Below are 21948 nucleotides of genomic sequence, written 5' to 3' on the forward strand. Positions count from 1 at the left end.
AATTACCAGGACATGTCTGTAGTAACGCACAAATGCTCTAAGATAAAAGAAAACAAATAAATTAGTGCCTACGCATTATTTTATATATTTTTGTCAATCACAATTTGATGAAAATAAAGGCATTTGTGCTCTTATCTATTTACATAGAGATATATGACATTGTTTTAACCTGCATTTGTGGACATTTTGGTTAAGGGCATTCCAACTATTTACCATTTGTCCTATGATTCATATTCTTGTTCCTTTTCTTGTCTGAGAGCAAGTATGGAGCAGGCCAGTCTTACCTGCCATGTTGTAATTAATGTACCAGAAGTTTCTGTGCTCTGACTACTTTACCTGCACCAACACAGCAGAATCATTAAACTCACTACTAGCCAATCAGTTCATCACAGACATCTAACACCTTATTTTTAAGAGTAAAAAGAACATTGTGGCCATTTCTCCCATGTGCAAAAATACACATTCCATAACAAATGTTATGGAGTAAAACATTGCTATCAAATTATTTACTAAAAATAATTTCTTCAATTAAATTTTTTAATTAATAATTAAATAGTAGACAATATTATTTAACATACTATAAACCGGTGCATAAAGGTTATTCTCAATCACTTTGAATTGGGGTATATCTAGCATTTCCTCCAAAATGCAGCAATGACAAAAAATGAGCATTCCATTACCATAAAAAGCACAAAATGGACTTAATTGATGAACTAATAGTAAAATAAATTTTAACTGAAAAACAAAACAAAAAAAACAAAAAAAAACAAAAAAAACAAAAGAACATCATCATTCTCATCATGATTATTAACCCTCCCAATCCGCTGTATAAAACTGCTTACCCAGAACATATGGATGGAGAAGGCTTTTCTGTGAAGCTATGGTTCTTTAACACAGAAAAATGATACAGTGACATTACTGCTCCCAAAATAATCACCGTCTCTGAAGGAGCTTTGCAGCGTTGTGCCTTTCAGCCGACACATGTTCCCTTTGACACCGAGAAAAGATATTGAAGTCGTCACCAGTAAAACCAATGAAATAATAGTATTTTCACCTGTGATGGACTGAGTTCTCAACGGCATCATATAATATGATTCAAGAGTTTTCAGGTTCATAGATTTGAAAGAAATAAAAAGAAATGAAAAAATATTTTTTTTCAGCAGCTAAAAGCATTATCATTATAAGCAAGAAATAAATATATTTTCATTGCAAACAATATTACAACTGGGTTTGTAGAAAATACTCTGATGCCATGAAAAACAATCATATTATTATTATTGGTTCGCTGTTCATGATTTATGCTTCATAAACCGGCAATAAAACAATGTGTGGGTTTTTATCATCTGGTTTCTGTTGCAAATGTCTTATTTTTGAAACTCTCTGTAGACCCAGGTTAAATAAAATCACTAACAAAAAAAGTAATAATTGCTCTGTCTTAATCATGTTTAGTCTAAAGAGACTTAGAGGTAAAAATATTGCTTGAAAGAACATGCAACATTTGTTCTTTTCTTATGTGAGTTTTGACATTGATCTTGTCAGTAAAAAAATAATACAAATTATGTTAGTAAAGGGTCCTTGATAGCCAGTTGTTCTGTTTTTGTGTTTCCTTGTATTTTATGCATAGTAGTATTGATTTACAAAGATGTTTTATGAATGAAGAAAAGGTCCTCACACTAACACTGGTTTATTTCATGTTTAAAAAGTTTTAAAAATGAACTGTGATTTCGTGGGACAGTTAAACCCCCAGAATGCACATAAAGTGCACTCCTATATTGTGAAGCATACTCGAGTGAGAACTATGGAACAATGTGAGGACATACTCTCTAAGCCAATGTTAAACCACCCATAGACATTGTCTATTGTTTTTAAGAACTTTTTTGTGCCCATTTGTGTTAATGCATAGATTGTGTGCTACCATGTTTGTTTCTCAAGATGATTATGCCTATAAGCTCCATTTTCCAGACACATTTTCTGAAACACTATTTCAACTTACCTGCCATCACAGTCTTTGCCAGAAAATGGTTCTTGTCAATCTTGTTGGAGATCTTCTCTGTTATACAGTATATAATACACAAAAGCCATGAATATCCTGTAAATTATATCCTTATAAACGGTGAGTTCTGATGTCATCAGTTATAAACGGTGAGTTCTGATGTCATTTCTGTCACATGACTCACTGAAACTTGTGTATTATAATAAATAAAGTACCCCCAGTTGCAAAATATGAGGATATTAGAAGTTACCTCGGAGTTCCATGACCCGTATAAAAACACTCGGCCTTCGGCCTCGTGTTTTTATATGGTCATGAAACTCCTCGGTAACTTATAATATCCTTATATTTTACAAGAGGGGGTACTTTATTCACTATATATAATATAATGTTGAAGTTCTTCTGACAAAGCCTGGATCATAATAGCATTTGTTCTACTTCAGACCTGACTGACCCTAGTATGTTCTTCTGCTACCTAGCTTCTGTTGGCACCTAGGTTGCAGCTTTTAATTTAAAAGAATTGGCTAGGTCTGGAAAAACATTCCTAAATTCTATTCAATTCTTGTTAAGCAGTCATTACAGTACTTGTTTCTGAAAAGTTTTAGGTCTAACTAATTTTAAAATAATAATTTGCATGTGAATATCCTATACCCTGTTTCCGCTTAAATATTCCGAAAGGTTCATTAGATAGCTTTAAGAAGGGGCTAGATGGCTTTTTAGCAAGGGAGGAAATACAGGGTTATAGTATATAGTACAAGTTGATCCAGGGACTAGTCCGATTGCCATCTTGAAGGTTCATTCAAAGTCACAACACCAATCGCCATGTTTTTACATACAATGCAGCATTTCCTTCCAGAATTCTAGCCAAATTGTGGGTATGAATGGCATCACTTAGTACATGCAGGATTAATAACGGCATTTGTGTCCAATTCACTTGTCAAGTTGCAGCTTTTGATACAAAGATAACTTGCACAAATGTACATGGGGACCCTTGATTTCGGTTGGTTGCAGTGCCCGTCTTTTCATTTCAAACCTATCTGAAGTTAAAACCATTAACTTGGTGTTGTCTTCAAAGATGACTCTAAAAGTCACAAAAATAAGGTGAACTCCTTAAACCCATATAACCAAACACATTTTGCAAACAATATTATAAAGTCATTTTAATTCAGAATAATGGGTCCTTTACATACAACCATTTATGAAAGACAGTAAAATGTTCATTAAAAATACAGTCAGTATAATATTAAAACACAGTCATTTTTCAATGTTTATTCTTCTTATCTTATTGATCTCTGGTCTCAAAATAATAAAGAAGACCTTTGGTGAAAAAATGCATGTCACTACACCTCAGCTTGAAGATAAAATGGCTTCCACTGCCACCATGTACTTCCCTGTGGAGCTGAGTTAGACTAGGATAAAGGATATCCAAACAGTTTCAAATAACAACATACTAAAGGTGATCAATATGGCCTAATTAAATCTTAAAGTAAGCAACTCCAAAACAGAAAGTAACTAAACCCTCATATATCCCATTGTTCCTGAATAATCTGTTGGAAATCCCTTGTTGCATTGCACAATAATGGTGCCCATTTTAGATTTAGTATTACTTTATTTCCTTAAAAGTGTATGTGCAAATCTTTTCCATAAAAACATGTGTAGGTGTAAGGTGATCTAAATACCACACTCTGGCTGAATCACCTACCAGACCTAAATCACCAGATGCATGTATAGCCAGGCCAAACACCAATCTCTCATCAGGGATCTTATGTGTATCCTATGTGGATATCCACTGAAAACAAAGTGCAGCACATTAGGCCATTAACAGGAGATGAGAAAAAGGTATTGGATAAAGAATTAAAGTTTGCTCCAAATAGTGGTCCCAATAGGTTTGAAACATACATAGATCTACACAAGTTCATTAATGAACTGACCATTAAGAGACACCATATGTTAAGAGCTACGGGTGAAGCAACAGATAGTTTAGTACAGACCACAGAGGCCACTGTAAAAAGATTTATTAGACATAATAAAAGCAACTTTTTCCCTAAGGATTCATAGGGTGAATACTTACAAATCTTCCATAAAATAGTAGTACAGGAGGATTTTAATATGATTCTAGAAAGACCTAATAAGATCACAAACAATTTGAATAGGAAACAAATAGAAGCTTTACACTGACGAAAGATGAATCTATAGTAATTTTTAATTACTATATTACTTATTATTAATAATGGTTTTAATAATAAATATCGTCATACAACAGAGGGACGACTATGTTAATGAGGCAATAAGACAACTTAGTGATGAACAGACATATGTTAAATTAGATCATGATCCCACTAATAGGTTTAGTAGGGCCTTACAGTCACTTTTGAAGGATGCAAAAAAATGGCATTATTGAACAAGTATATATAATAATCTTAATAAAACTGACCCTAGGATAGACGTGTTTTACCATTTACCTAAAGTTCACAAAACTTTGATTAACCCTCCAGGTACACCAATTATTTCAGGGATTGAATCGCTAACAAGTAATCTTTCTGAATAAGTAGATTTTAATTTACAAGACATAGTAAAGAAACAATACTCATACTTACGTGATACCACTGACCTTTTGAACAAATGGAGTAATGTAAAATGGGAAGGTAACCTTATATGGGTCACTTGTGATGTTTCCTCTCTATAAAAGTATTCTCCATGAGAAAGGTGTATTAGCTATACAAGAAAAATTTCAATCTGAGAGTGAATACCCAGTAGAATAACCAGTGTAGATTTCATTTTAAAAAATTATTTTGAATTTAACCTTCTGTACCAGATATAACCAATAAGGCCTAAGTTTAAACAGGCCATTTATAAACATTGGCACCTCATCAAAGCAGACCCTGTATTAGGAAAAGAATAAAATACTAAACCCAGAATTTGTTTTAGAAAACCATATACTATTAAGGATATAGTGGGCCCCTTTAAAATTTGGGGAAAAAAGACCAACAAACAAAATCCCTTTGGTATTAGGGGCACTTTCAAATATGATCACAAACGATGTGTAACATTCCCTTTTGTTTTGCCAAAAAGGTTTATGGGGAATAATGTTCCGTTAACAATTAACTGAATCAATTGAGTTGCAATTTTTATTGTTTACTTGATTATATGTCCATGCAATTTGTTCTATATTGGCAGAACAAAAAGAAATGTGGGATGCAGGATAGGCGAACATATCTGTAACCTAAGGGCAGGAGAAATGAACCATAGTGTACCACGACATTACAAAGAAAAACATGACAGTTATCCAGAAGGCACACACTGTGGGACTTCACATTCCAGATAGTTTTATTGTAGTGGCAAACGGGGAGATTAGTCGCCCAGCGACAAATCTACTCTACTTTGGGCGACAAATCTCCCTGAAATGCCACCACCCTTGGTGGGGATCGGCTGATTAAATTAGACAAAGGGAGACCTTTTGGATATTCAAATTAGATACCTTACACCCAAAAGGTTTAAAAATTTAGTTGGGTTTAGCTGCTTTTTAATCCGGATACGGTGAGGTGGTTTTATTACATAATATTTTACATCCAATTTGTAGCCCCTATGCCTGATATGTATATGTAAGATGAATTGTATAGTTCACTCTATTGGCCCCTTATTTATTTAGTTAAAAATTGTTATAGAGTTTTCTATTTTTATTGATATTGGCCCTTAAATGTTTCTTGTTTCCATGGCAATGCATTCTATGGTGGTCTGGATATTTGTGCGCGGTGTATTTCTAGATATGCAAGAGATTTTTCTGTATAGAATTGTCTAAAGTCTGGGTTGTAGAACAATTCTGCATTTCCTTGGCAATGTATACTCTCTCTGTTATAATGCAACCCCTGCCAGCTGGACATCACTTTCTGGATAACCTTGCAGATGCAGAATTGAATATTAACATGAAAGTGAGGCTTGACATGCAGGAACAAGTGATACTGGCACAAACTAAAGTGAGTCTTGATACACAGGAACAAGTGATACTTGATAGGAAAAGTGCACAGTGATGATCCAGTTGGGACCAATGCAGAACCAGCCCTTGACAGAAGACATAAAGGCAGCATTTTTAAAGCTGTGTTACAGCTTATACTTCCTGAGGAAGAGTGGAGTACCACGTGAAACACGTAGAGGATCTCAAAAGTTTCCAGGATTTTAAAGACTGTTTAGTTAATGCTTTTATGAATCTCCATGAGTATCCCATTTGGGGTTCTATTTATTTATTATTAAAACCACTATTATACTATTTTGGCGCAGTTTGTTTTCAGTGGATATCCACATAGGATACACAGAAGGTCCCTGATGAGAGATTGATGTTTGGCCTGGCTATACATGCATCTGGTGAGTAGGTGATTCAGCCAGAGGTATTTAGATCACCTTACACCAACACGTACTGTATGTATGGAAAAGATTTGCACATACACTTTTAAAGAAAAGAAACAATAATACTGGCACATATGCACTTTAATTTTCTTGATTGAAATTATTTGCTTTCACAACTGGAACATCAGCATTCTTTAAGAAGATAAAATCAAAAGAGCAGCCAAATTGCCACGTAAGACCTTCTTCATTGAGAAACTCCAGTGTTCTATTCCTGCAGCCATCATGCATTTCATTTGCCCACATATCTTCATTATTTGTTTGTGCTTTTTATCTCTATCTTATTCATCTCTGGGCTCAGAATAATAATGTAGACCTTTGGCAAAAATATACATGAGACTACTCCACTGCTAGAAGATAAAATAGCAAACACCTCCACTGCCATCATGTACTTCCCTGTGGTGCTGAGGTAGGCTGGGATGAAGGAGATCCAAACAACTCCAAATATCAACATACTAAAGGTGATCAGTTTGGCCTCATTGAAACTGCCTGGCAACTTTCTCACCAAATAAGCAACTACAAAACATAAAGTAGCTAAAAATCCCATATACCCCATTGTACAAGAATAAGCAACAGATGACCCCTTGTTGCATTCCACAATAATGATGCCCATCTTAGATTTATTATCAGTGTATTCAAAAGGGGGAGAGTGTGCAAGCCACCCAGCACATATAATTACTTGTATAGCTGTGCACACAAGCACCAGGGTGTTTGTGACTCGAGAATTCAACCACATTCGCCCACTACTCTTTGGCTTTGTGAGGTTGAAGGCGATCACCACCATCATTGTCTTTCCCAAAACACATGAGATGCACAAGACAAAACTGATACCAAATATAAATTGCCTGAGGATACAGGTTATAGTAATAGGACGACCAATGAACATTAAAATACAGAGAAAACAGAAAAACAGGGAAACCAAAAGAATGTAACTGAGATTCCGGTTATTTGCCTTTACAACTGGAGTATTGGCATTCTTTAAGAAGATAAACAGGATGCTTAGGGGAAGGAGAGATCCCAGAATCGAAAGAGAAGCCAAAGTACCACCTAAGACCTCTTCGTATGACAGAAACTCCAGTGTTCTATTCCAGCAGCCATCATGCATTTCATTTGCCCACATATCTTTAGGGCATTTCATGCAGTTTGTGGAATCTGAGAAAATGAAATATGAAATTATAAGTCTGAGCAACCAATGTAACCTACAAAAAAATATATATAACCTACCATAAAAAGAAAAGTGCCAGTAAATAATGGTATCTATTGAGTATCATCCAGCTTTCTGGTTTAAGGTCAATTGATTAAGTGCAAATGTAATAATGAAAGTAAAATTCTTGATTGCAATTACTTGGGGTTACAAGATTATTATGGTTTGTGTCTACATTACATGTTATTAAAGGGCATGTAAAGTCTCAAATAGAATAAGGCTGGAAATGCTGTAGTTTGTATATGAACTCGCTGCACCACAAGCCTAATCAAACAAATAATTTATGCTTTCAAAGTTGGCCACAGGGGGTCACCATCTTGTAACTTTGTTAAACATCTGTGCAAGACCAAGACTGTGCACATGCTCAGTGTGGTCTGGGCTGCTTAGGGATCGTCATAAACAAAGCTGCTTGAGTTCTGCATAGCTGGGAAGTAAGGCGGGGGCTCCCCTGCTGTTCATAAGTATGATTGTTTCCCTGCTCAGCAGTTAGGGACCATCTGACAACTTCTATCCACAGCAGTAAATGAAGGGAGAATTTCACTCCATACAGTCAGGTTTCTTATAAAAACGGTACACATTTTTTAATTAAAGTATATTGGAGATAGGTTTCTTTTTCATTAAAGAAAGTAAAAATGGGATTTTATTTTTTTGCCTTTACATGCCCTTTAAGTTAGGTTAAGTATGAAAACCAAATATATTATGTTCCATTGTGTTTACCCGTTTCATTGCTAAACTCATCTTCTGAACACAAGATACAGTCAAAGCAGCAGACTGGCTGCCCCTTCCTTTGAACTTTTCTGTATCCTGGAGGACAATTCTCACTGCATATTGATTTTGGTACCTAAAAGAAAATAAATAGAAGCTTTGATGATAATTGTTTAAGCTCAGTTCTATTTTTTAACAATTTTACATATATGCTTCACTAAGAAGAAGTAGTATGGTGTCAGTATGGCAAAACCAGCCTAAATGTACGGGCGATAAAAGCTGCAGACAGACTGTGTCAGCAGCTTATTGGCTTATTATGTGTGGGGCCATCCGACCGGGGTTCCCCAATCGATGTCTGGCCGAAAGTCAGGCAGATCTCGACTGCGTGTATGCAGTCCCGCGATCCGACCGCCTGTATTGGATCCATTCTGATTCGATCATAGTAATTAAGGCTTATAAGTAGGCATTTTAGCCACATGGTGGATACAACTACTTGGATATAAAGGAATCTTTCTTGGGCATGCTTTCAACAGCAGTGGAAGATTTAAAGGGGAAGCACACCTTATAAAGTGCTTTTTTAACCGTCCAAATATCCAAACATACTGCGCTATTTTGGTTTTCTGTTTTAATTTTCTCTGTTGCCATAGGCGCTGATCTATTTACAAATTTTGGAGATTTTTTTTTGGATACAGCTGAGAGACAGTGTGAAGATCGGCAGGAGAAAGTTAAAAGACTAAAATGTTTTTTCCTTGTCATTTTTTGTTTTTATATCTGGGAGAGATCAACCCATTTGAGCGGATCTCTTCGTTTATGACCACCTTTAGTGTAGGGCCATAGCTAGAAATAGGACTCAGGCTTCTACTGAAGGGGACACGTTTCTATCTTATCCATCTCTAGCCTACCTAAATTTGTGAGTATAATTTGTCTTTACACTATCAGATCTGTTACCTCCATGATTATCGTTCAAATGAACTACCTTTAGTCTGTTCAGTAAACCTTATGTTCATGGTTAAGAACTACTGTCACTCATTTATTTTTCATTCTTTAAAGCTGGTGAAGCCCCTAAGTTACAGTTCAGAACAACACCTTTCCTACAGACATTCAGTCCAGTGAAGGCTCAGCTGTGAGAGAGGATCACAATGTCACAGTACTCGACTATTCAGCTGCTCTGGTTTTGAAAAGACACCCCTTCTATCAGTTAAATTTTTTTACCTGTTTAAATTTGTGATTCCATTTGATATCACTTTGGTTGATTATCAGTTGCTGCTTTGCAGGAGCAAATGGGAAGAAGCTGCCAATCTGAGTATAGGTAACCGTTCCCTTAGATGTCACCCAGTTCACAATATCATACTGCCCTATGGGTCCTTCATTTGCAGAATACAATTTTTCTCCTGATTTAATTTGGAAATTAATATGTTTGAGGTACTGGCTCAGCTATATTACAAACAGAAATAAAATATTGTTACAGTGTTAAAATACACCTGGATATACATAGTTGAACGTACAAATATGCATTCATACTCTCAAGTGTGCTTTCTATGGGACATGTATTGTGATGAAACAACTTTGTTAGTTAGAGCTTCATATTAGAATGTAAGATACTTTTAAAAGTGTCTACACTTGTTTTAGTGGAATGTTAAAAGCCAGCAGGATCACATGTTGCTTGACAACACACTGCCCTTATCAGAAACACCAGAAACCTGTGCATATACAATCTATGCGGCTGGCATACTGGTTCTTCATTGCCAGTGCCATACACTATCCTTAGCATTTATAAGGGGGTTATACAATATCGGGAGTAAAGTTTGCTACGCATTCTATCACATATAGCAGCCAATCAGGAGGTAGCATTTACCTGTCACCTCTTTTAAAGCAAACATCTAATTGGTTGAGTTACGGCACCTGGGTAAACATTGCACTTTTCATTACATATGAAGGTATAGGTCTTACTCTGCCATTATCTGTCCACAGCCTTACTTATCACCTTCTGTAGCAGTCCTATAGTATGATACTATCCTTACCAAATGCCAGTAATGGCAGGTCCAGTAGGTAATAGCTGAAGATGGAATATTCCATGTTAATCTTTCTTATACTCTTGCCTAGAAATACTATAAAACCTCAGAACAAGTAATGTTTGTACATAGTTCTCTAGTAAAAATTGCATTTTATGGCATTCCTTCAAAGTCGTGGTCCTTCAGCTTTTTTCCTAAAGGCATTCAAATTCATGCTGGGAATGATCATCGCAAACTACTAATTTGTTCGAAATGAATTATGCACCTCATATTCAGTGCTTTTCTGTAGTAGGAAGTAGATCGGGAGAACCTAATCTAAAACACATATGGTGCTTTTATGCGTTTTAGAAACTCACCTACCATTGTTTTTGTCAGCTTTAAAAGCAACCCTCTGTTCTCTTGAGTTTTAAACATGTGTCAAGCACAAGAAAATGCAGTATGTGCTGTTTACAAAATGCAATGAAATGTGAATGCCATAAAATGCAACTCATGAGGAAGAAAATAATTGAATCAATTAGCAGATGTGTTTAGGTGTGTTCAAACATGCATCTCAAAAGCTCTTCAAATGCATAAAAAATATAGCTGTGTGTAAGGGGCACATTTACTAAGGGTCGAATATCGAGGGTTAATTAACCTCGAAGTTAAATTCTTCGACTTCGAATATCGAAGTCAAAGGATTTACCGCAAGTCCTTCGAATCGAACGATTCGAAGGATTTTAATCCATCGATCGAAGGATTTTCCTTCGATCAGAAAAAGCTTAGGCTAACATTGTAGCTCGGTAGGTTTGTGGCAAAGTAGGTAGTTTTTTTTAAAGAGACAGTACTCCGACTATCGAATGGTCGAATAGTCGAACTATTTTTAGTTCGAATCATTCAAGTCGATGTCGTAGTCGAAGGTCGAAGTAGCCTATTCGATGGTCGAAGTATCCAAAAAAAAACCTTCGAAATTCAACGTTTTTTTACTTCGAATCCTTCACTCGAGCTTAGTAAATGTGCCCCTTAGAGTCCTAAATCAAAGGGATGATTACCATAATAAGGGCAGTAAACAACAGTGGCGGAACTACCAGGGGAGCAGGGGGTGCGATCGGGCTAGGGTCCACACCCCCTCAAGGCCCCCCCGGCAACTTGCGAACCATTGATTCCGGGCGGATTATGAGCAGAAAATAGTGTACGGAGGGGGGCGGGCGGCCCGGCTGCACGTCCTGCACAAGGGCCCGCCACCACTTATGGTTACTGGTAAACAATTTATTCCCCCTCCACCCACTGGTGTCTTTTTTCGCCTTTTTTTCCAAAAATTGGAACCTTAACTTGATAGACATTTATCTATCTATTTCTACATATCTACATCTACCAATAAACAATTAACAAAAATGTACCAGTGTAGGCAGAAATCTTTTCCTTACGTTTAACTGATAACCAGAAAGCTGCATGGATAACAGCATTTTATGCATTACAGTAGCAAATGAATACACGGTTCTGTAAACAGCATACGTTACGCTAAAAGTCTTTATTTCAGAAATAGAATCAAAAATTTTTAATGACTCGTTTCCAGTGCAATTCTTTGGGTCAGCTATTTGACCATATGTGGATTTGTCTGGGGGTAGACACAGAAATAAATCATTCCAAAAATCAGCAGTAAAATAACTGGGAAATGAGGTTGGATTGATGCTGTATAGAAAGTCTTGAAACCCAGGAATTTTTTCTCTGTGCACTGAAAACTGTATAGAACCATTGAGATCACTCAAAACTGTGGAAAATGAAAATAATTCTGGTATAATCCAGACTCTCCCATGTTGTGCAATTTTAGAAAATATGTAAATCAAATCAACAAAAATGACGCGGCTACACAATGATATAACCACACTGGCTTTGGATTTCTCTATTACTCTAGCGACTTGTGCATAGGTAAAAATATATTTAGTTGAAACAACTGCAAAGTAAGCAATACATATTCCACTTTCATGCAACACTGCCCTTAGCTCCTGGCTTGTTCTTAAATTATGTTCCTCATCCGATGTAACAAGTCCGACCCAAGTCCAGCCAAAGTAATGGAGGAGCTGTACGAAGCCGGCATACATGGAACGGTCGTTAGGTACAATCCGGAAGAAAGATGGGAATAATGTTTTATCATCTAAAACTGGATCTTGTGCTCCATAACTAATCTAGAGACATAAAAGATAGTTAGTGGCTGAAATGGAGCAAATTATTTGTAGGTGTTATAGCAAAAAAAGATACTCTGAATAAAATACACTGGTTAACAGTAATGTGGCACTGGCTTGGGAAAGGACTGTGCCTGACCTGAAATGTTTATGGCACCTCAATAAACAAGGGAGCTTCCATTAAGCAAAAACCAGCTGGTCAGTCAGTTACTTCTATTTGGAGCATTGCATGTTCATCCTGACATTGTGTGAAATATTGCTGATGCTCACACATCTGTAAACTTTATATAGGAATAAAAGCTCACACATGTGGACTCATTTAAGAAAAAAAACGCATTGCGGAATGCTAAAATGGATGCAAAATTGAGCTTGTACTGAGAGTAATCATAACAGGCATTTGCACCAATACTCACTCCTAGAACTAGTACCAGGGGGACACAAGGGACAGGAAGTTGTCACTTGTCTGGCAAGAACATGGCTGCTACCCCCTCTCAGTGCTGAACTCTACATCTTGCACCAAATTGTATTCTAGTGCAAGATGGAAATACCTAACATGCACTTACTGATTATACAGGTGCAAGTACTTCATGGTCACATTTTTGCACCCCTAAATGCCTCAGTGCTCTAAGTTGTCTCTACTGCCTTCTCAGAAAATTGCTTACATCAAATAACAAAGTAAGAAAGCTGTTACACAATCATTAAACAACGACCTAGCTTGCTGTGCAATATATGAATGGGACTCTCTTTGATTTTTGCAACAACGTACTCACAGGACACCATTAAACCCCATACTTAATTTTGAACCGTGACTTAAGAGGGATGATGCACAAGAAGCTTTACAAGAAGATGATGCACAAGAAGATTGCCACCAATCTCCCACTGTATAATACAGCATACAAGCATACAAAAGATATTGGAAAACCTTTGTCTGGTGTTGAGAGCATTTTAGTCACATTGACTTGAGGGTTTAATCTCACTTGCTCTGAAATAATTATTAAATATTTTCAAGCAACAACAGCAGAGGAGTATATATAGATACCAGCCAGTAGCACTATGTAACCTCATTTGAGCACTGTCAAAACTCAATTGTCAAGTAAGAATGATTTCCTTATTAACAAACCACAGCCACAGGCATGTGGTGATCTCACACAATTCAATATGACTTGGTCCACTCAAGATCTACAAATAAAACACCAATGGCACATCCGATGCTTGTGAAACCAGTTGTGGGTTTATTAATTTAGCTCATAAATGGCCAAGTTTCGGGCCACTACACGACCCTTTGTCAAGCCAGGCTTGCCAGACGTGTTCTTGGGTGAAACGTTGCCATTTATGAGCTAAATTAATAAACCCACAACTGGTTTCACAAGCATCGGATGTGCCATTGGTGTTTTATTTGCGGACATTGATTTTGGGGGCCATACACCCAGAGGCACCCGACATGAACAGGTAACACTGGTAGCAGCACTCCATTTCGGTACTGTTGGTCCACTCAAGAGACATCTGTTGCTGTCCATTGTGCAGGCATGCTTTGCATCACAATCATTGTAACCCAATCAAACTTTTGTAGTGTTGTTTATTTTGTATATTGTTGTATATTTTGTATATCACCTACACATTTGACATTTTGACTATTTTACAAATATACATCATTTCTTCTGCATTTTATGATTTCATAATGAAAGCAATAAAAATATTAAAGGGGTGTTTCACCTTGAAAAGAAGTACTGTTATATGTGTTAGCTGAGTTATTATTAACATAAATGCCATATACCTTTATTATATGAAACTTACATTTTCAGAGATATGTCCCCAGTCTTGCAGACAGCAAGTGACAGAGGGTGTTGCCGATCCCCTCTACCCTCTACCGTCTGAAGCAACTCCTGCCCAAACAACGTTCGGAGTCATGCTGATGTAGGGGCAGGCTTACTGGAGGGTCGAGGGGATCGGCATTTTTTGATTGGGTAGATAAATGAGTAGAAAATGGGCATTCAAATCAGAAAAGGATTGTACAAAATTTTATACTGGCACGAAAGGGCCTCAAGTACCTTCCATGAGAACCACTTTATACATTCATGAAAAATGTTATATACCATTGACTCTACTCCTAGTTATGCCAATAGCAGCAGTCTCAGTTCATTGATAGACTAGCTATGCACCTGATGAATTACACTACTGAATTTAGTAAATTAATACATCAATTGTACATGGTACACACGTTGAAATTTGTACATTCTTTTTGAATACTGTGTCTGTACTTACATGTGGGTATCTATAGATCTGCGTAAGAACTGCCATGCTATATGGCAGCCCAATAAATCCAACCAGGGGCCCTTTGGTTGTGCACCTGTAGCCTGGAACATGATCCTGTCTCCCAGAGAACAATTTCAAAGTGGCTTCCACTGCGTTCGAGACATAGTCACATGAGTCATAGATCTCATAGCCCAAAGTAACATTAGGGAGAAGCAAAGGATTCCTGTTAATTTCCTCTACAGCAAACATAATTACCAGGACATGTCTGTAGTAACGCACAAATGCTCTAAGATAAAAGAAAACAAATAAAAAGTTGTCTACACATTATTTTATATATTTTAGCAATCACAATTGAATATAAATGTTTTCTGTTACAACCTGCTCTTTACAGAGCACCGATTCAAGAATAGGATGGAAACTTTTAAGATGTTTTAATTCCATTCAATATTACATTATAGACAATACAGCCTGCATTACAGACAATACAAACAATGTATTATTCAAATATGTTCATATAATAATGATCCTTTATCCATTGTATACGTATAGCACAACGTATTCTTCTGTGTTATTGAAAGAATATCTATGCTGTTACATAGTTAAATCGGGTTGAAAAAAGACAAAGTCCATAAAGTTCCACCCCTCCAAATGAATACCCAGCATTAGTAGCGTAACTAGAGGAGGGCAGGCCCTGGTGCATGACGCGCAGCCGGGCCCTGCCCCCCTCCATACCAACCGCGTTTTCAGTGGCGCACGGGATGCGGGGGGCCCAAAGGGGGTGCAGGTCCTGGCCCGCTTCGCCACTGGCCAGCATCCTTACACACACCCCTCCATACCGTCACATAATTTATATATACCCATATCTGTACTAACTATAGAGTTTAGTATCACAATAGCCTTTGATATTATGTCTGTCCAAGCACCACCTCCAGGTCATTAATAAACAAGTTGAAAAGCAAGGGACCTAGTACAGAGCCCTACGGTACTAACAACACTGGTCCAATTAGAAAATGTTCCATTTACCACCACTCTTTGTAGTCTAACTTTAAGCCAGTTCTCTATCCAGGTACAAATACTATGTTCCAGGCCAACAAACCAGTAACCTTCTGTGTGGCACTGTATCAAATGCTTTAGCAAAGTCGAAGTAAATCATATATACTGCCATCCTAGAATCGAGGTCCCTGCTCACCTTCTCATAAAAAGAAATTAAGGTAGTCTGGTAAGATCTATTACGCATGAAACCATGCTGGCACACATATCACATGCTTTGGTTGGGGCCCATCCTCACTAGTATATATTGGTGGTTAGTGCTTGGTGTTCCACTCTGTTCCATGGTAAGAGGACTAAAACTCACAGATATTTTCCTATGTACCCCTCCTCACACACGTAAACCCCTATAGTTTAAAAATCAGTGTGTTTTATACATCAAAATATAAGGATCTTAATATCCACCTTCCAGTTATGTGGCCAATATAAAGGCATTTGTGCTCTTATTCATTTACATGGACATAGCATTTAAATATGACATTGTAGTAACCTGCTTTTGTTGACATTTTGGTTAAGGGCATTCCTACTATTTATCATTTGTCCTATGATTCATATTCTTGTTCCTTTTCTTGTCTAAGCTGAGAACAAGTATGAAGCAGGCCAGTCTTACCTGCCATGTTGTAATTAATGTACCAGAAGTTTCTGTGCTCTGACTACTTTACCTGCACCAACACAGCAGAATCATTAAACTCACTACTAGCCAATCAGTTTATCACAGACATCTAACACCTTATTTTTAAGAGTAAAAAGAACATTATGGCCATTTCTCCCATGTGCAAAAAATACACATTCCATAACAAATGTTTTGAATTGGGGTGATATCTAGCATTCCCCCCATCCATAAAAGCAAAAAAATACAGAGATGACAAAAAATGAGCACAAAATTGACTTAATTGATGAACTAATAGTAAAATGAATAACTCACGGAACTGAAAAACAAAAGAATATAATCATTCTCATCATGATTATTAACCCTCCCAATCTGCTGTATAAAACTGCTTACCCAGAACATAAGGATGGAGAAGGCTTTTCTTTGAAGCTATGGTTCTTTAATTCAGGAAAATGATACAGTGACATTACTGCTCCCAAAATAACATCACCGTCTCTAAAGGAGCTTTGCAGCGTTGTGCCTTTCAGCCGACACATGTTCCCATTCACAAAATATATTGAAGTAGTCACCAGTAAAACCAATGAAATAATAGTATTTTCACCTGTGATGGACTGAGTTCTCAACGGCATCATATAATATGATTCAAGCATTTTCAGGCTCATAGATATGATGGAAATAAAAAGAAATGAGCAAATATTTTTTCAGCAGCTAAAAGCATTAAGCAAGCAATAAATATATTTTCATTGCAAACAATATTACAACTGGGTTTGTAGAAAATACTCCTATGCCATGAAAAACAATCATATTATTATTATTGGTTCGCTGTTCATGATTTATGCAAAAATCACAAAATAATGGTTTGTCATTTGCCTTTAGTTTTACCCAAATGAGACTTGAAGATTGTATTAATGAGCATATTTTGCAAACTTCAGACAATAAAGCCAGTTGTACAGCTCTGCATCATAAACAGACAATGAAGCAATGAGTGGGTTTTTATCATCTGGTTTCTGTTGCAAGTGTCTTATTTTTGATACTCTCTGTAGACCCAGGTTAAATAAAATGACTAACAAAAAAGTAATAATTGGTTTGTCTTATTCGTGTTCACTCTGTCTAAAGAGAATTAGAGGTAAAAATATTGCTTGAAAGAACATGCGACATTTGATGCTGTTTTTGTAATACTTTTCTTATGTGAATTTTGATCTTGTCAGTTAAAAATGTTAGTCATGGATAGCCAGTAGTTCTGCCTCTGTGTTTCCTTGTATTTTATGCATAGTAGTATTGATTTAAAAAGATGTTTTATAAATGAAGAAAAGGTCCTCACACTAACACTGGTTTATTTCATGTTTAAAAAGTTTTAAAAAGGAACTGTGATTTCATGGGATAGTTAAACCCTCAGGATGCACTCCTATATTGTGAAGCATACTCGAGTGAGACTGGGGAACAATGTTGATATTTCCTGTGGAACAATGTGAGGACATACTCTCTAAGCCAATGTTAAACCACCCATAGACATTGTCTATTGTTTTTGAGAATTTTTTTGTGCCCATTTGTGTTAATGCATAGATTTTGTGCTACCTTGGTTTAGTTTCAACATGTGATTATGACTAGAAGCTCCATTTTCCGGACACATTTTCTAAAAACAGTGAGATTAGTCAAACGGGGACAAATCTCTACTTAGGGTGACTAATCTATCCAAAAAGCCTTCCTGTTGGCATGAATATAAATCGCCCGCGGGATGACATACGAATCGCTTTGGATTTCCAAAGTTGCCCAAAGCTGCTTCACGAGAAAACTTCAGGTGACTTCAGAAATCCAAATCAATTCGTATGCCATCCCGCACTTTAATTTTCTTGATTGAAGTATTGCACCAGAGGTTTGTTTTTAGTGTTTCCCTACAAAATTGTTGACTTCACTTGGAGGTTTTGGCAGAGTGGATCCATTTGGGGAGTGGATAGCGCTGAATGAACTTTCTTTTTCTTGTACAAGCACCAGGGTGTTTGTTACTCGAGAATTCAACCACATTCTCCTGCTGCTCCTTGGCTGGGTGAGGTTCAAGGCGATCACCATCATCATTGTCTTTCCCAAAATATATGAGATGCACATGACAAAACTGATCCCAAATATAAATTGCCTGGGGATACAGGTTATAGTAATAGGATGACCAATGTACATTCAAGTACAGAGAAAACAGAAGAACAGGGAAACAAAAAGAACGTAACTTAGGTTCCAGTTATTTGCTTTCACAACTGGAACATCAGCATTCTTTAAGAAGATAATACATAAGGGAAAGATCGAGAGCAGCCACTTAAGACCTTCTTCATATGACAGAAACTCCAGTGTTCTATTCCTGCAGCCATCATGCATTTCATTTGCCCACATATTTTCAGGGCATTTCATGCAGCTTGTGGAATCTGAGAATATGAAACAAAGCATGTTTTAATGTTGAAAGTGAAAAAACGTATTTGTTGCTTCTGGTTACAAGACCAAATATGTGGTGCCTACATTATATGATAATGATTTAAAAACTTTAAAAAGATATGCAGTACTTTCTGTTGGGTACCTGACTCATTGTTAAACTCATCTTCTGAGCATAAGATGCAGTCAAAGCAGCAGGCAGACTGTCCTTTCCTTTGAGCCTTTCTGTATCCTGGAGGGCAGTTCTTCCTGCATATGGATTTTGGTACCTAAAGGGAAAAAAACAGAAGCTTGGATTTTTCACCGGCAAATGATCGCAGCAGTTTTTCAAATGCATTCGCTGGTGCAAAAGCGGAAATTCGCCGCAAATCCATGGCTAATGATTTCCTTATTTCTTTGCAATAATAAAACAGTACCTTGTACTTGATGCAAGCTAAGATATAATTAATCCTTATTGGAAGCAAAATCATCTTATTGGGTTTATTTAATGTTTACATGATTTTCTAGTAGACTTAAGGCCTTAATGCATGAAGATCCATATTATGGAAAGAAAAATCCCAGAGCATTCTGGATAACAGGTCTCATACTTGTATTAAAATTAAATTTTATGCACTGCAGTTGTAGATTAAAAGAGTTAGTCTTCAGTATGATGCTACATAGATTATTGCATTTAATGTATACAGGCATGGGATTCACTATCAGAAAGCCACTACCCAGAAAGCTCTAACTTAAGGATGGCCATTTCTCATAGACTCCATTTTATATCAATAATCCATATTTTTAAGAATGATTTCCTTTTTCTCTGTAATAATAAACAGTATCTTGTACTTGATCCCAACTAAGATATAATTAATCCTTATTGGAAGCAAAACCAGCCTATTGGGTTTATTTAGGGGCACATTTACAAAGCTCGAGTGAAGGATTCGAATTAAAAAAACTTCGAATTTCGAAGTGTTTTTTTGGGCTACTTCGACCATCGAATGGGCTACTTCGACCTTCGACTACGACTACGAATCGAATGATTCGAACTAAAAATCGTTCGACTATTCGACCATTCGATAATCGAATCGACCCCCTACTTCGGCAGCTAAAAGCTACCGAAGTCAATGTTAGCCTATGGGGAAGGTCCCCATAGGCTTGTCTGAGTTTTTTTGATCGAAGGATATTCCTTCGATCGTTGTATTAAAATCCTTCGAATCGTTCGATTCGAAGGATTTAATCGTTCGATCGAACGAATAATCCTTCGATCGTTCGATCATAGGATTAGCGCTAAATCGTTCGACTTCAATATTCGAAGTCGAACGATTTTAGTTCCTAGTCGAATATCGAGGGTTAATTAATATTCGACCCTTAGTAAATCTGCCCCTTAATGTTTGCGTGATTTTCTAGTAGACTTAAGGTATGAAGATCCATAAGGATGTTACTTTGTTGCCAATTCAAATCAGGTTAGTACCATAATACTAACCTGATTTGAATTGGCAACAAAATAACATCCTTAATACTATCTGAATGGATTGGTGATTTATAACAATACACCCGGGAGAAGTTTTAACCCTCATTTATAAAATATAGACGACTATGAACTGTGATTGAAGGCAATTAAAATCCTCAGTGATTTGGTTTTTTAAAGTCTTTTTAAGCTTTTTGAAGAATTATGAACTGCAGCTATTTAAGTAATTTTTATCTGTAATTTGTCAAGTGTATAGATTATTTTATCACATTGTGTTTTAGTACCAATAAAATCAATTCTATTTATTCATACCATTTTATTAAGGTGGTGAAGGTGGAAAAGGTCCCCAACTTTTTGGTATTAAAATTAGCGCCTATAGCGGGATATTTTTATGTATATTTGTGGTATTTATATTGCACTTAAATCTTAGATTTTCATTGTCATAATACAGATAAATATATATATATATATATATATATATATATATATATATACAGTATATATATATATTCGATTTAATTTAAGATGTATCATTATCTTTGTCCTCAGTGCAAGTAGCATTGAACAATGTGATAATAATAATCTTTAAGGCAATTAAATGGGCAGAGTCATTGGCCAAAAGGGACAAGATTTTGCCTTTGTTTACTCCCTTTGGATACAGAACGGATACATCCTGTAATTGTTGGATAGGCACTTTCCTTTTTCTTGCAGGTCATTATTTCCCTAAACCATTCATCATGAATTTCTTTGTTCTTCTTATATTTCCTTTGGGTATATCTATTTAAACATGTAACTCAGATGTGTGTATAAAACATGCAAGATGCGTCAGTTTATATTCACAACTGCTAGAGGTGTTCTTTCAGGTAGAGCTCACTGTAGAAATACTAGTTCCTTATTCTGGTCATACATAGGGGCAAATTCACTAAAGGGCGAAGTAACTAACGAGAGCGAAAATTCACCAGCGTGACGTCATTTCAGAACTTCGCCGATTTGCTAATGGACGCCGGCGTAACTTTGCTAGCGAAGGAGATAGACTTTAGTGGTACTTTGCTCCCTATTGCCTGGCGAATTTGCGCTCTGGCGAATGGACGTAACTACGCAAGTTCACTAAGATGAGGATTTTACTGAATGTTACCTCATGCGCCAAACTTGCCTTCGCCACCTCAGACCAGGCGAAGTGCAATAGAGTAAAAAACACTGGCGAATTTTCATTTTTTCAGGGTGATAGGCTGAAAAATAGCCTATCCCTCCTACATTTCCTAACATATGGCACATAAACTATACACTGGGATCATATGTAGGGCAATATAACAACTTTATTTTATTTTATTAAGGTTTCCTGGGCTTGTGTAGTGTAATGTATTTGCTGCAACATACCGTATATACTCGAGTATAAGCCGACCCGAGTATAAGCCGAGGTACCTAATTTTACCTACGAAAACTGGGAAAACTTATTGACTCTAGTATAAGCCTAGACACAACTACAGCCCTGTCTCCCAGCAGCGCACAAAGCGACCCCCCAGCGATCAACCGGACTTCTTTGCAAAGTTGATGGTGACAGAGAATTGCCAAACGGATTACTGTGTGCATTGTCCCACTCTCCCACTACCATGTGCAGAGGGTGCTGTGTGATATTGCCATCACTGTTATTCTTTCATATAACCTTCAGAGGGCGCTGTGTGATATTGCCATCACTGTTAATCCT

The 21948-nt window shown here is 36.8% G+C and overlaps 1 protein-coding gene across 1 annotated transcript; it reads right to left on the bottom strand.

Moving 5' to 3' along the window:
• Nucleotides 1-6632: 6632 nt before the first annotated feature.
• On the bottom strand, nt 6633-20959 carry LOC108697252 (extracellular calcium-sensing receptor). The gene is made up of 9 exons (XM_041570637.1): nt 20903-20959; nt 18939-19062; nt 18593-18789; nt 18292-18509; nt 14731-15007; nt 12196-12471; nt 9510-9731; nt 8310-8433; nt 6633-7540 (listed from the first exon to the last, which is right to left on the bottom strand). The coding sequence occupies exons 1-9, from the start codon at nt 20957-20959 to the stop codon at nt 6642-6644; spliced, it is 2394 nt and encodes a 797-aa protein (XP_041426571.1). The 3' UTR covers nt 6633-6641.
• Nucleotides 20960-21948: the final 989 nt, after the last annotated feature.

Source organism: Xenopus laevis, chromosome 7S, assembly GCF_017654675.1.
Source record: "Xenopus laevis strain J_2021 chromosome 7S, Xenopus_laevis_v10.1, whole genome shotgun sequence".
In the NCBI taxonomy this organism is placed as follows: domain Eukaryota; kingdom Metazoa; phylum Chordata; class Amphibia; order Anura; family Pipidae; genus Xenopus; species Xenopus laevis.

What these genes read in the sequence shown, in the direction of transcription:
- LOC108697252 (XM_041570637.1), bottom strand. Translation starts at nt 20,959, where the DNA reads ATGACCTGCAAGAAAAAGGAAAGTGCCTATCCAACAATTACAGGATGT. An exon ending in AGATCTATAGATACCCACAT is followed by an intron (nt 12,472 to 14,730) that starts GTAAGTACAGAC and finishes TTATGTCTCTAG; the next exon opens with ATTAGTTATGGAGCACAAGA. An exon ending in GGAATCACAAATTTAAACAG is followed by an intron (nt 8,434 to 9,509) that starts GTAAAAAAATTT and finishes ATTTTCTTTTAG; the next exon opens with GTACCAAAATCAATATGCAG.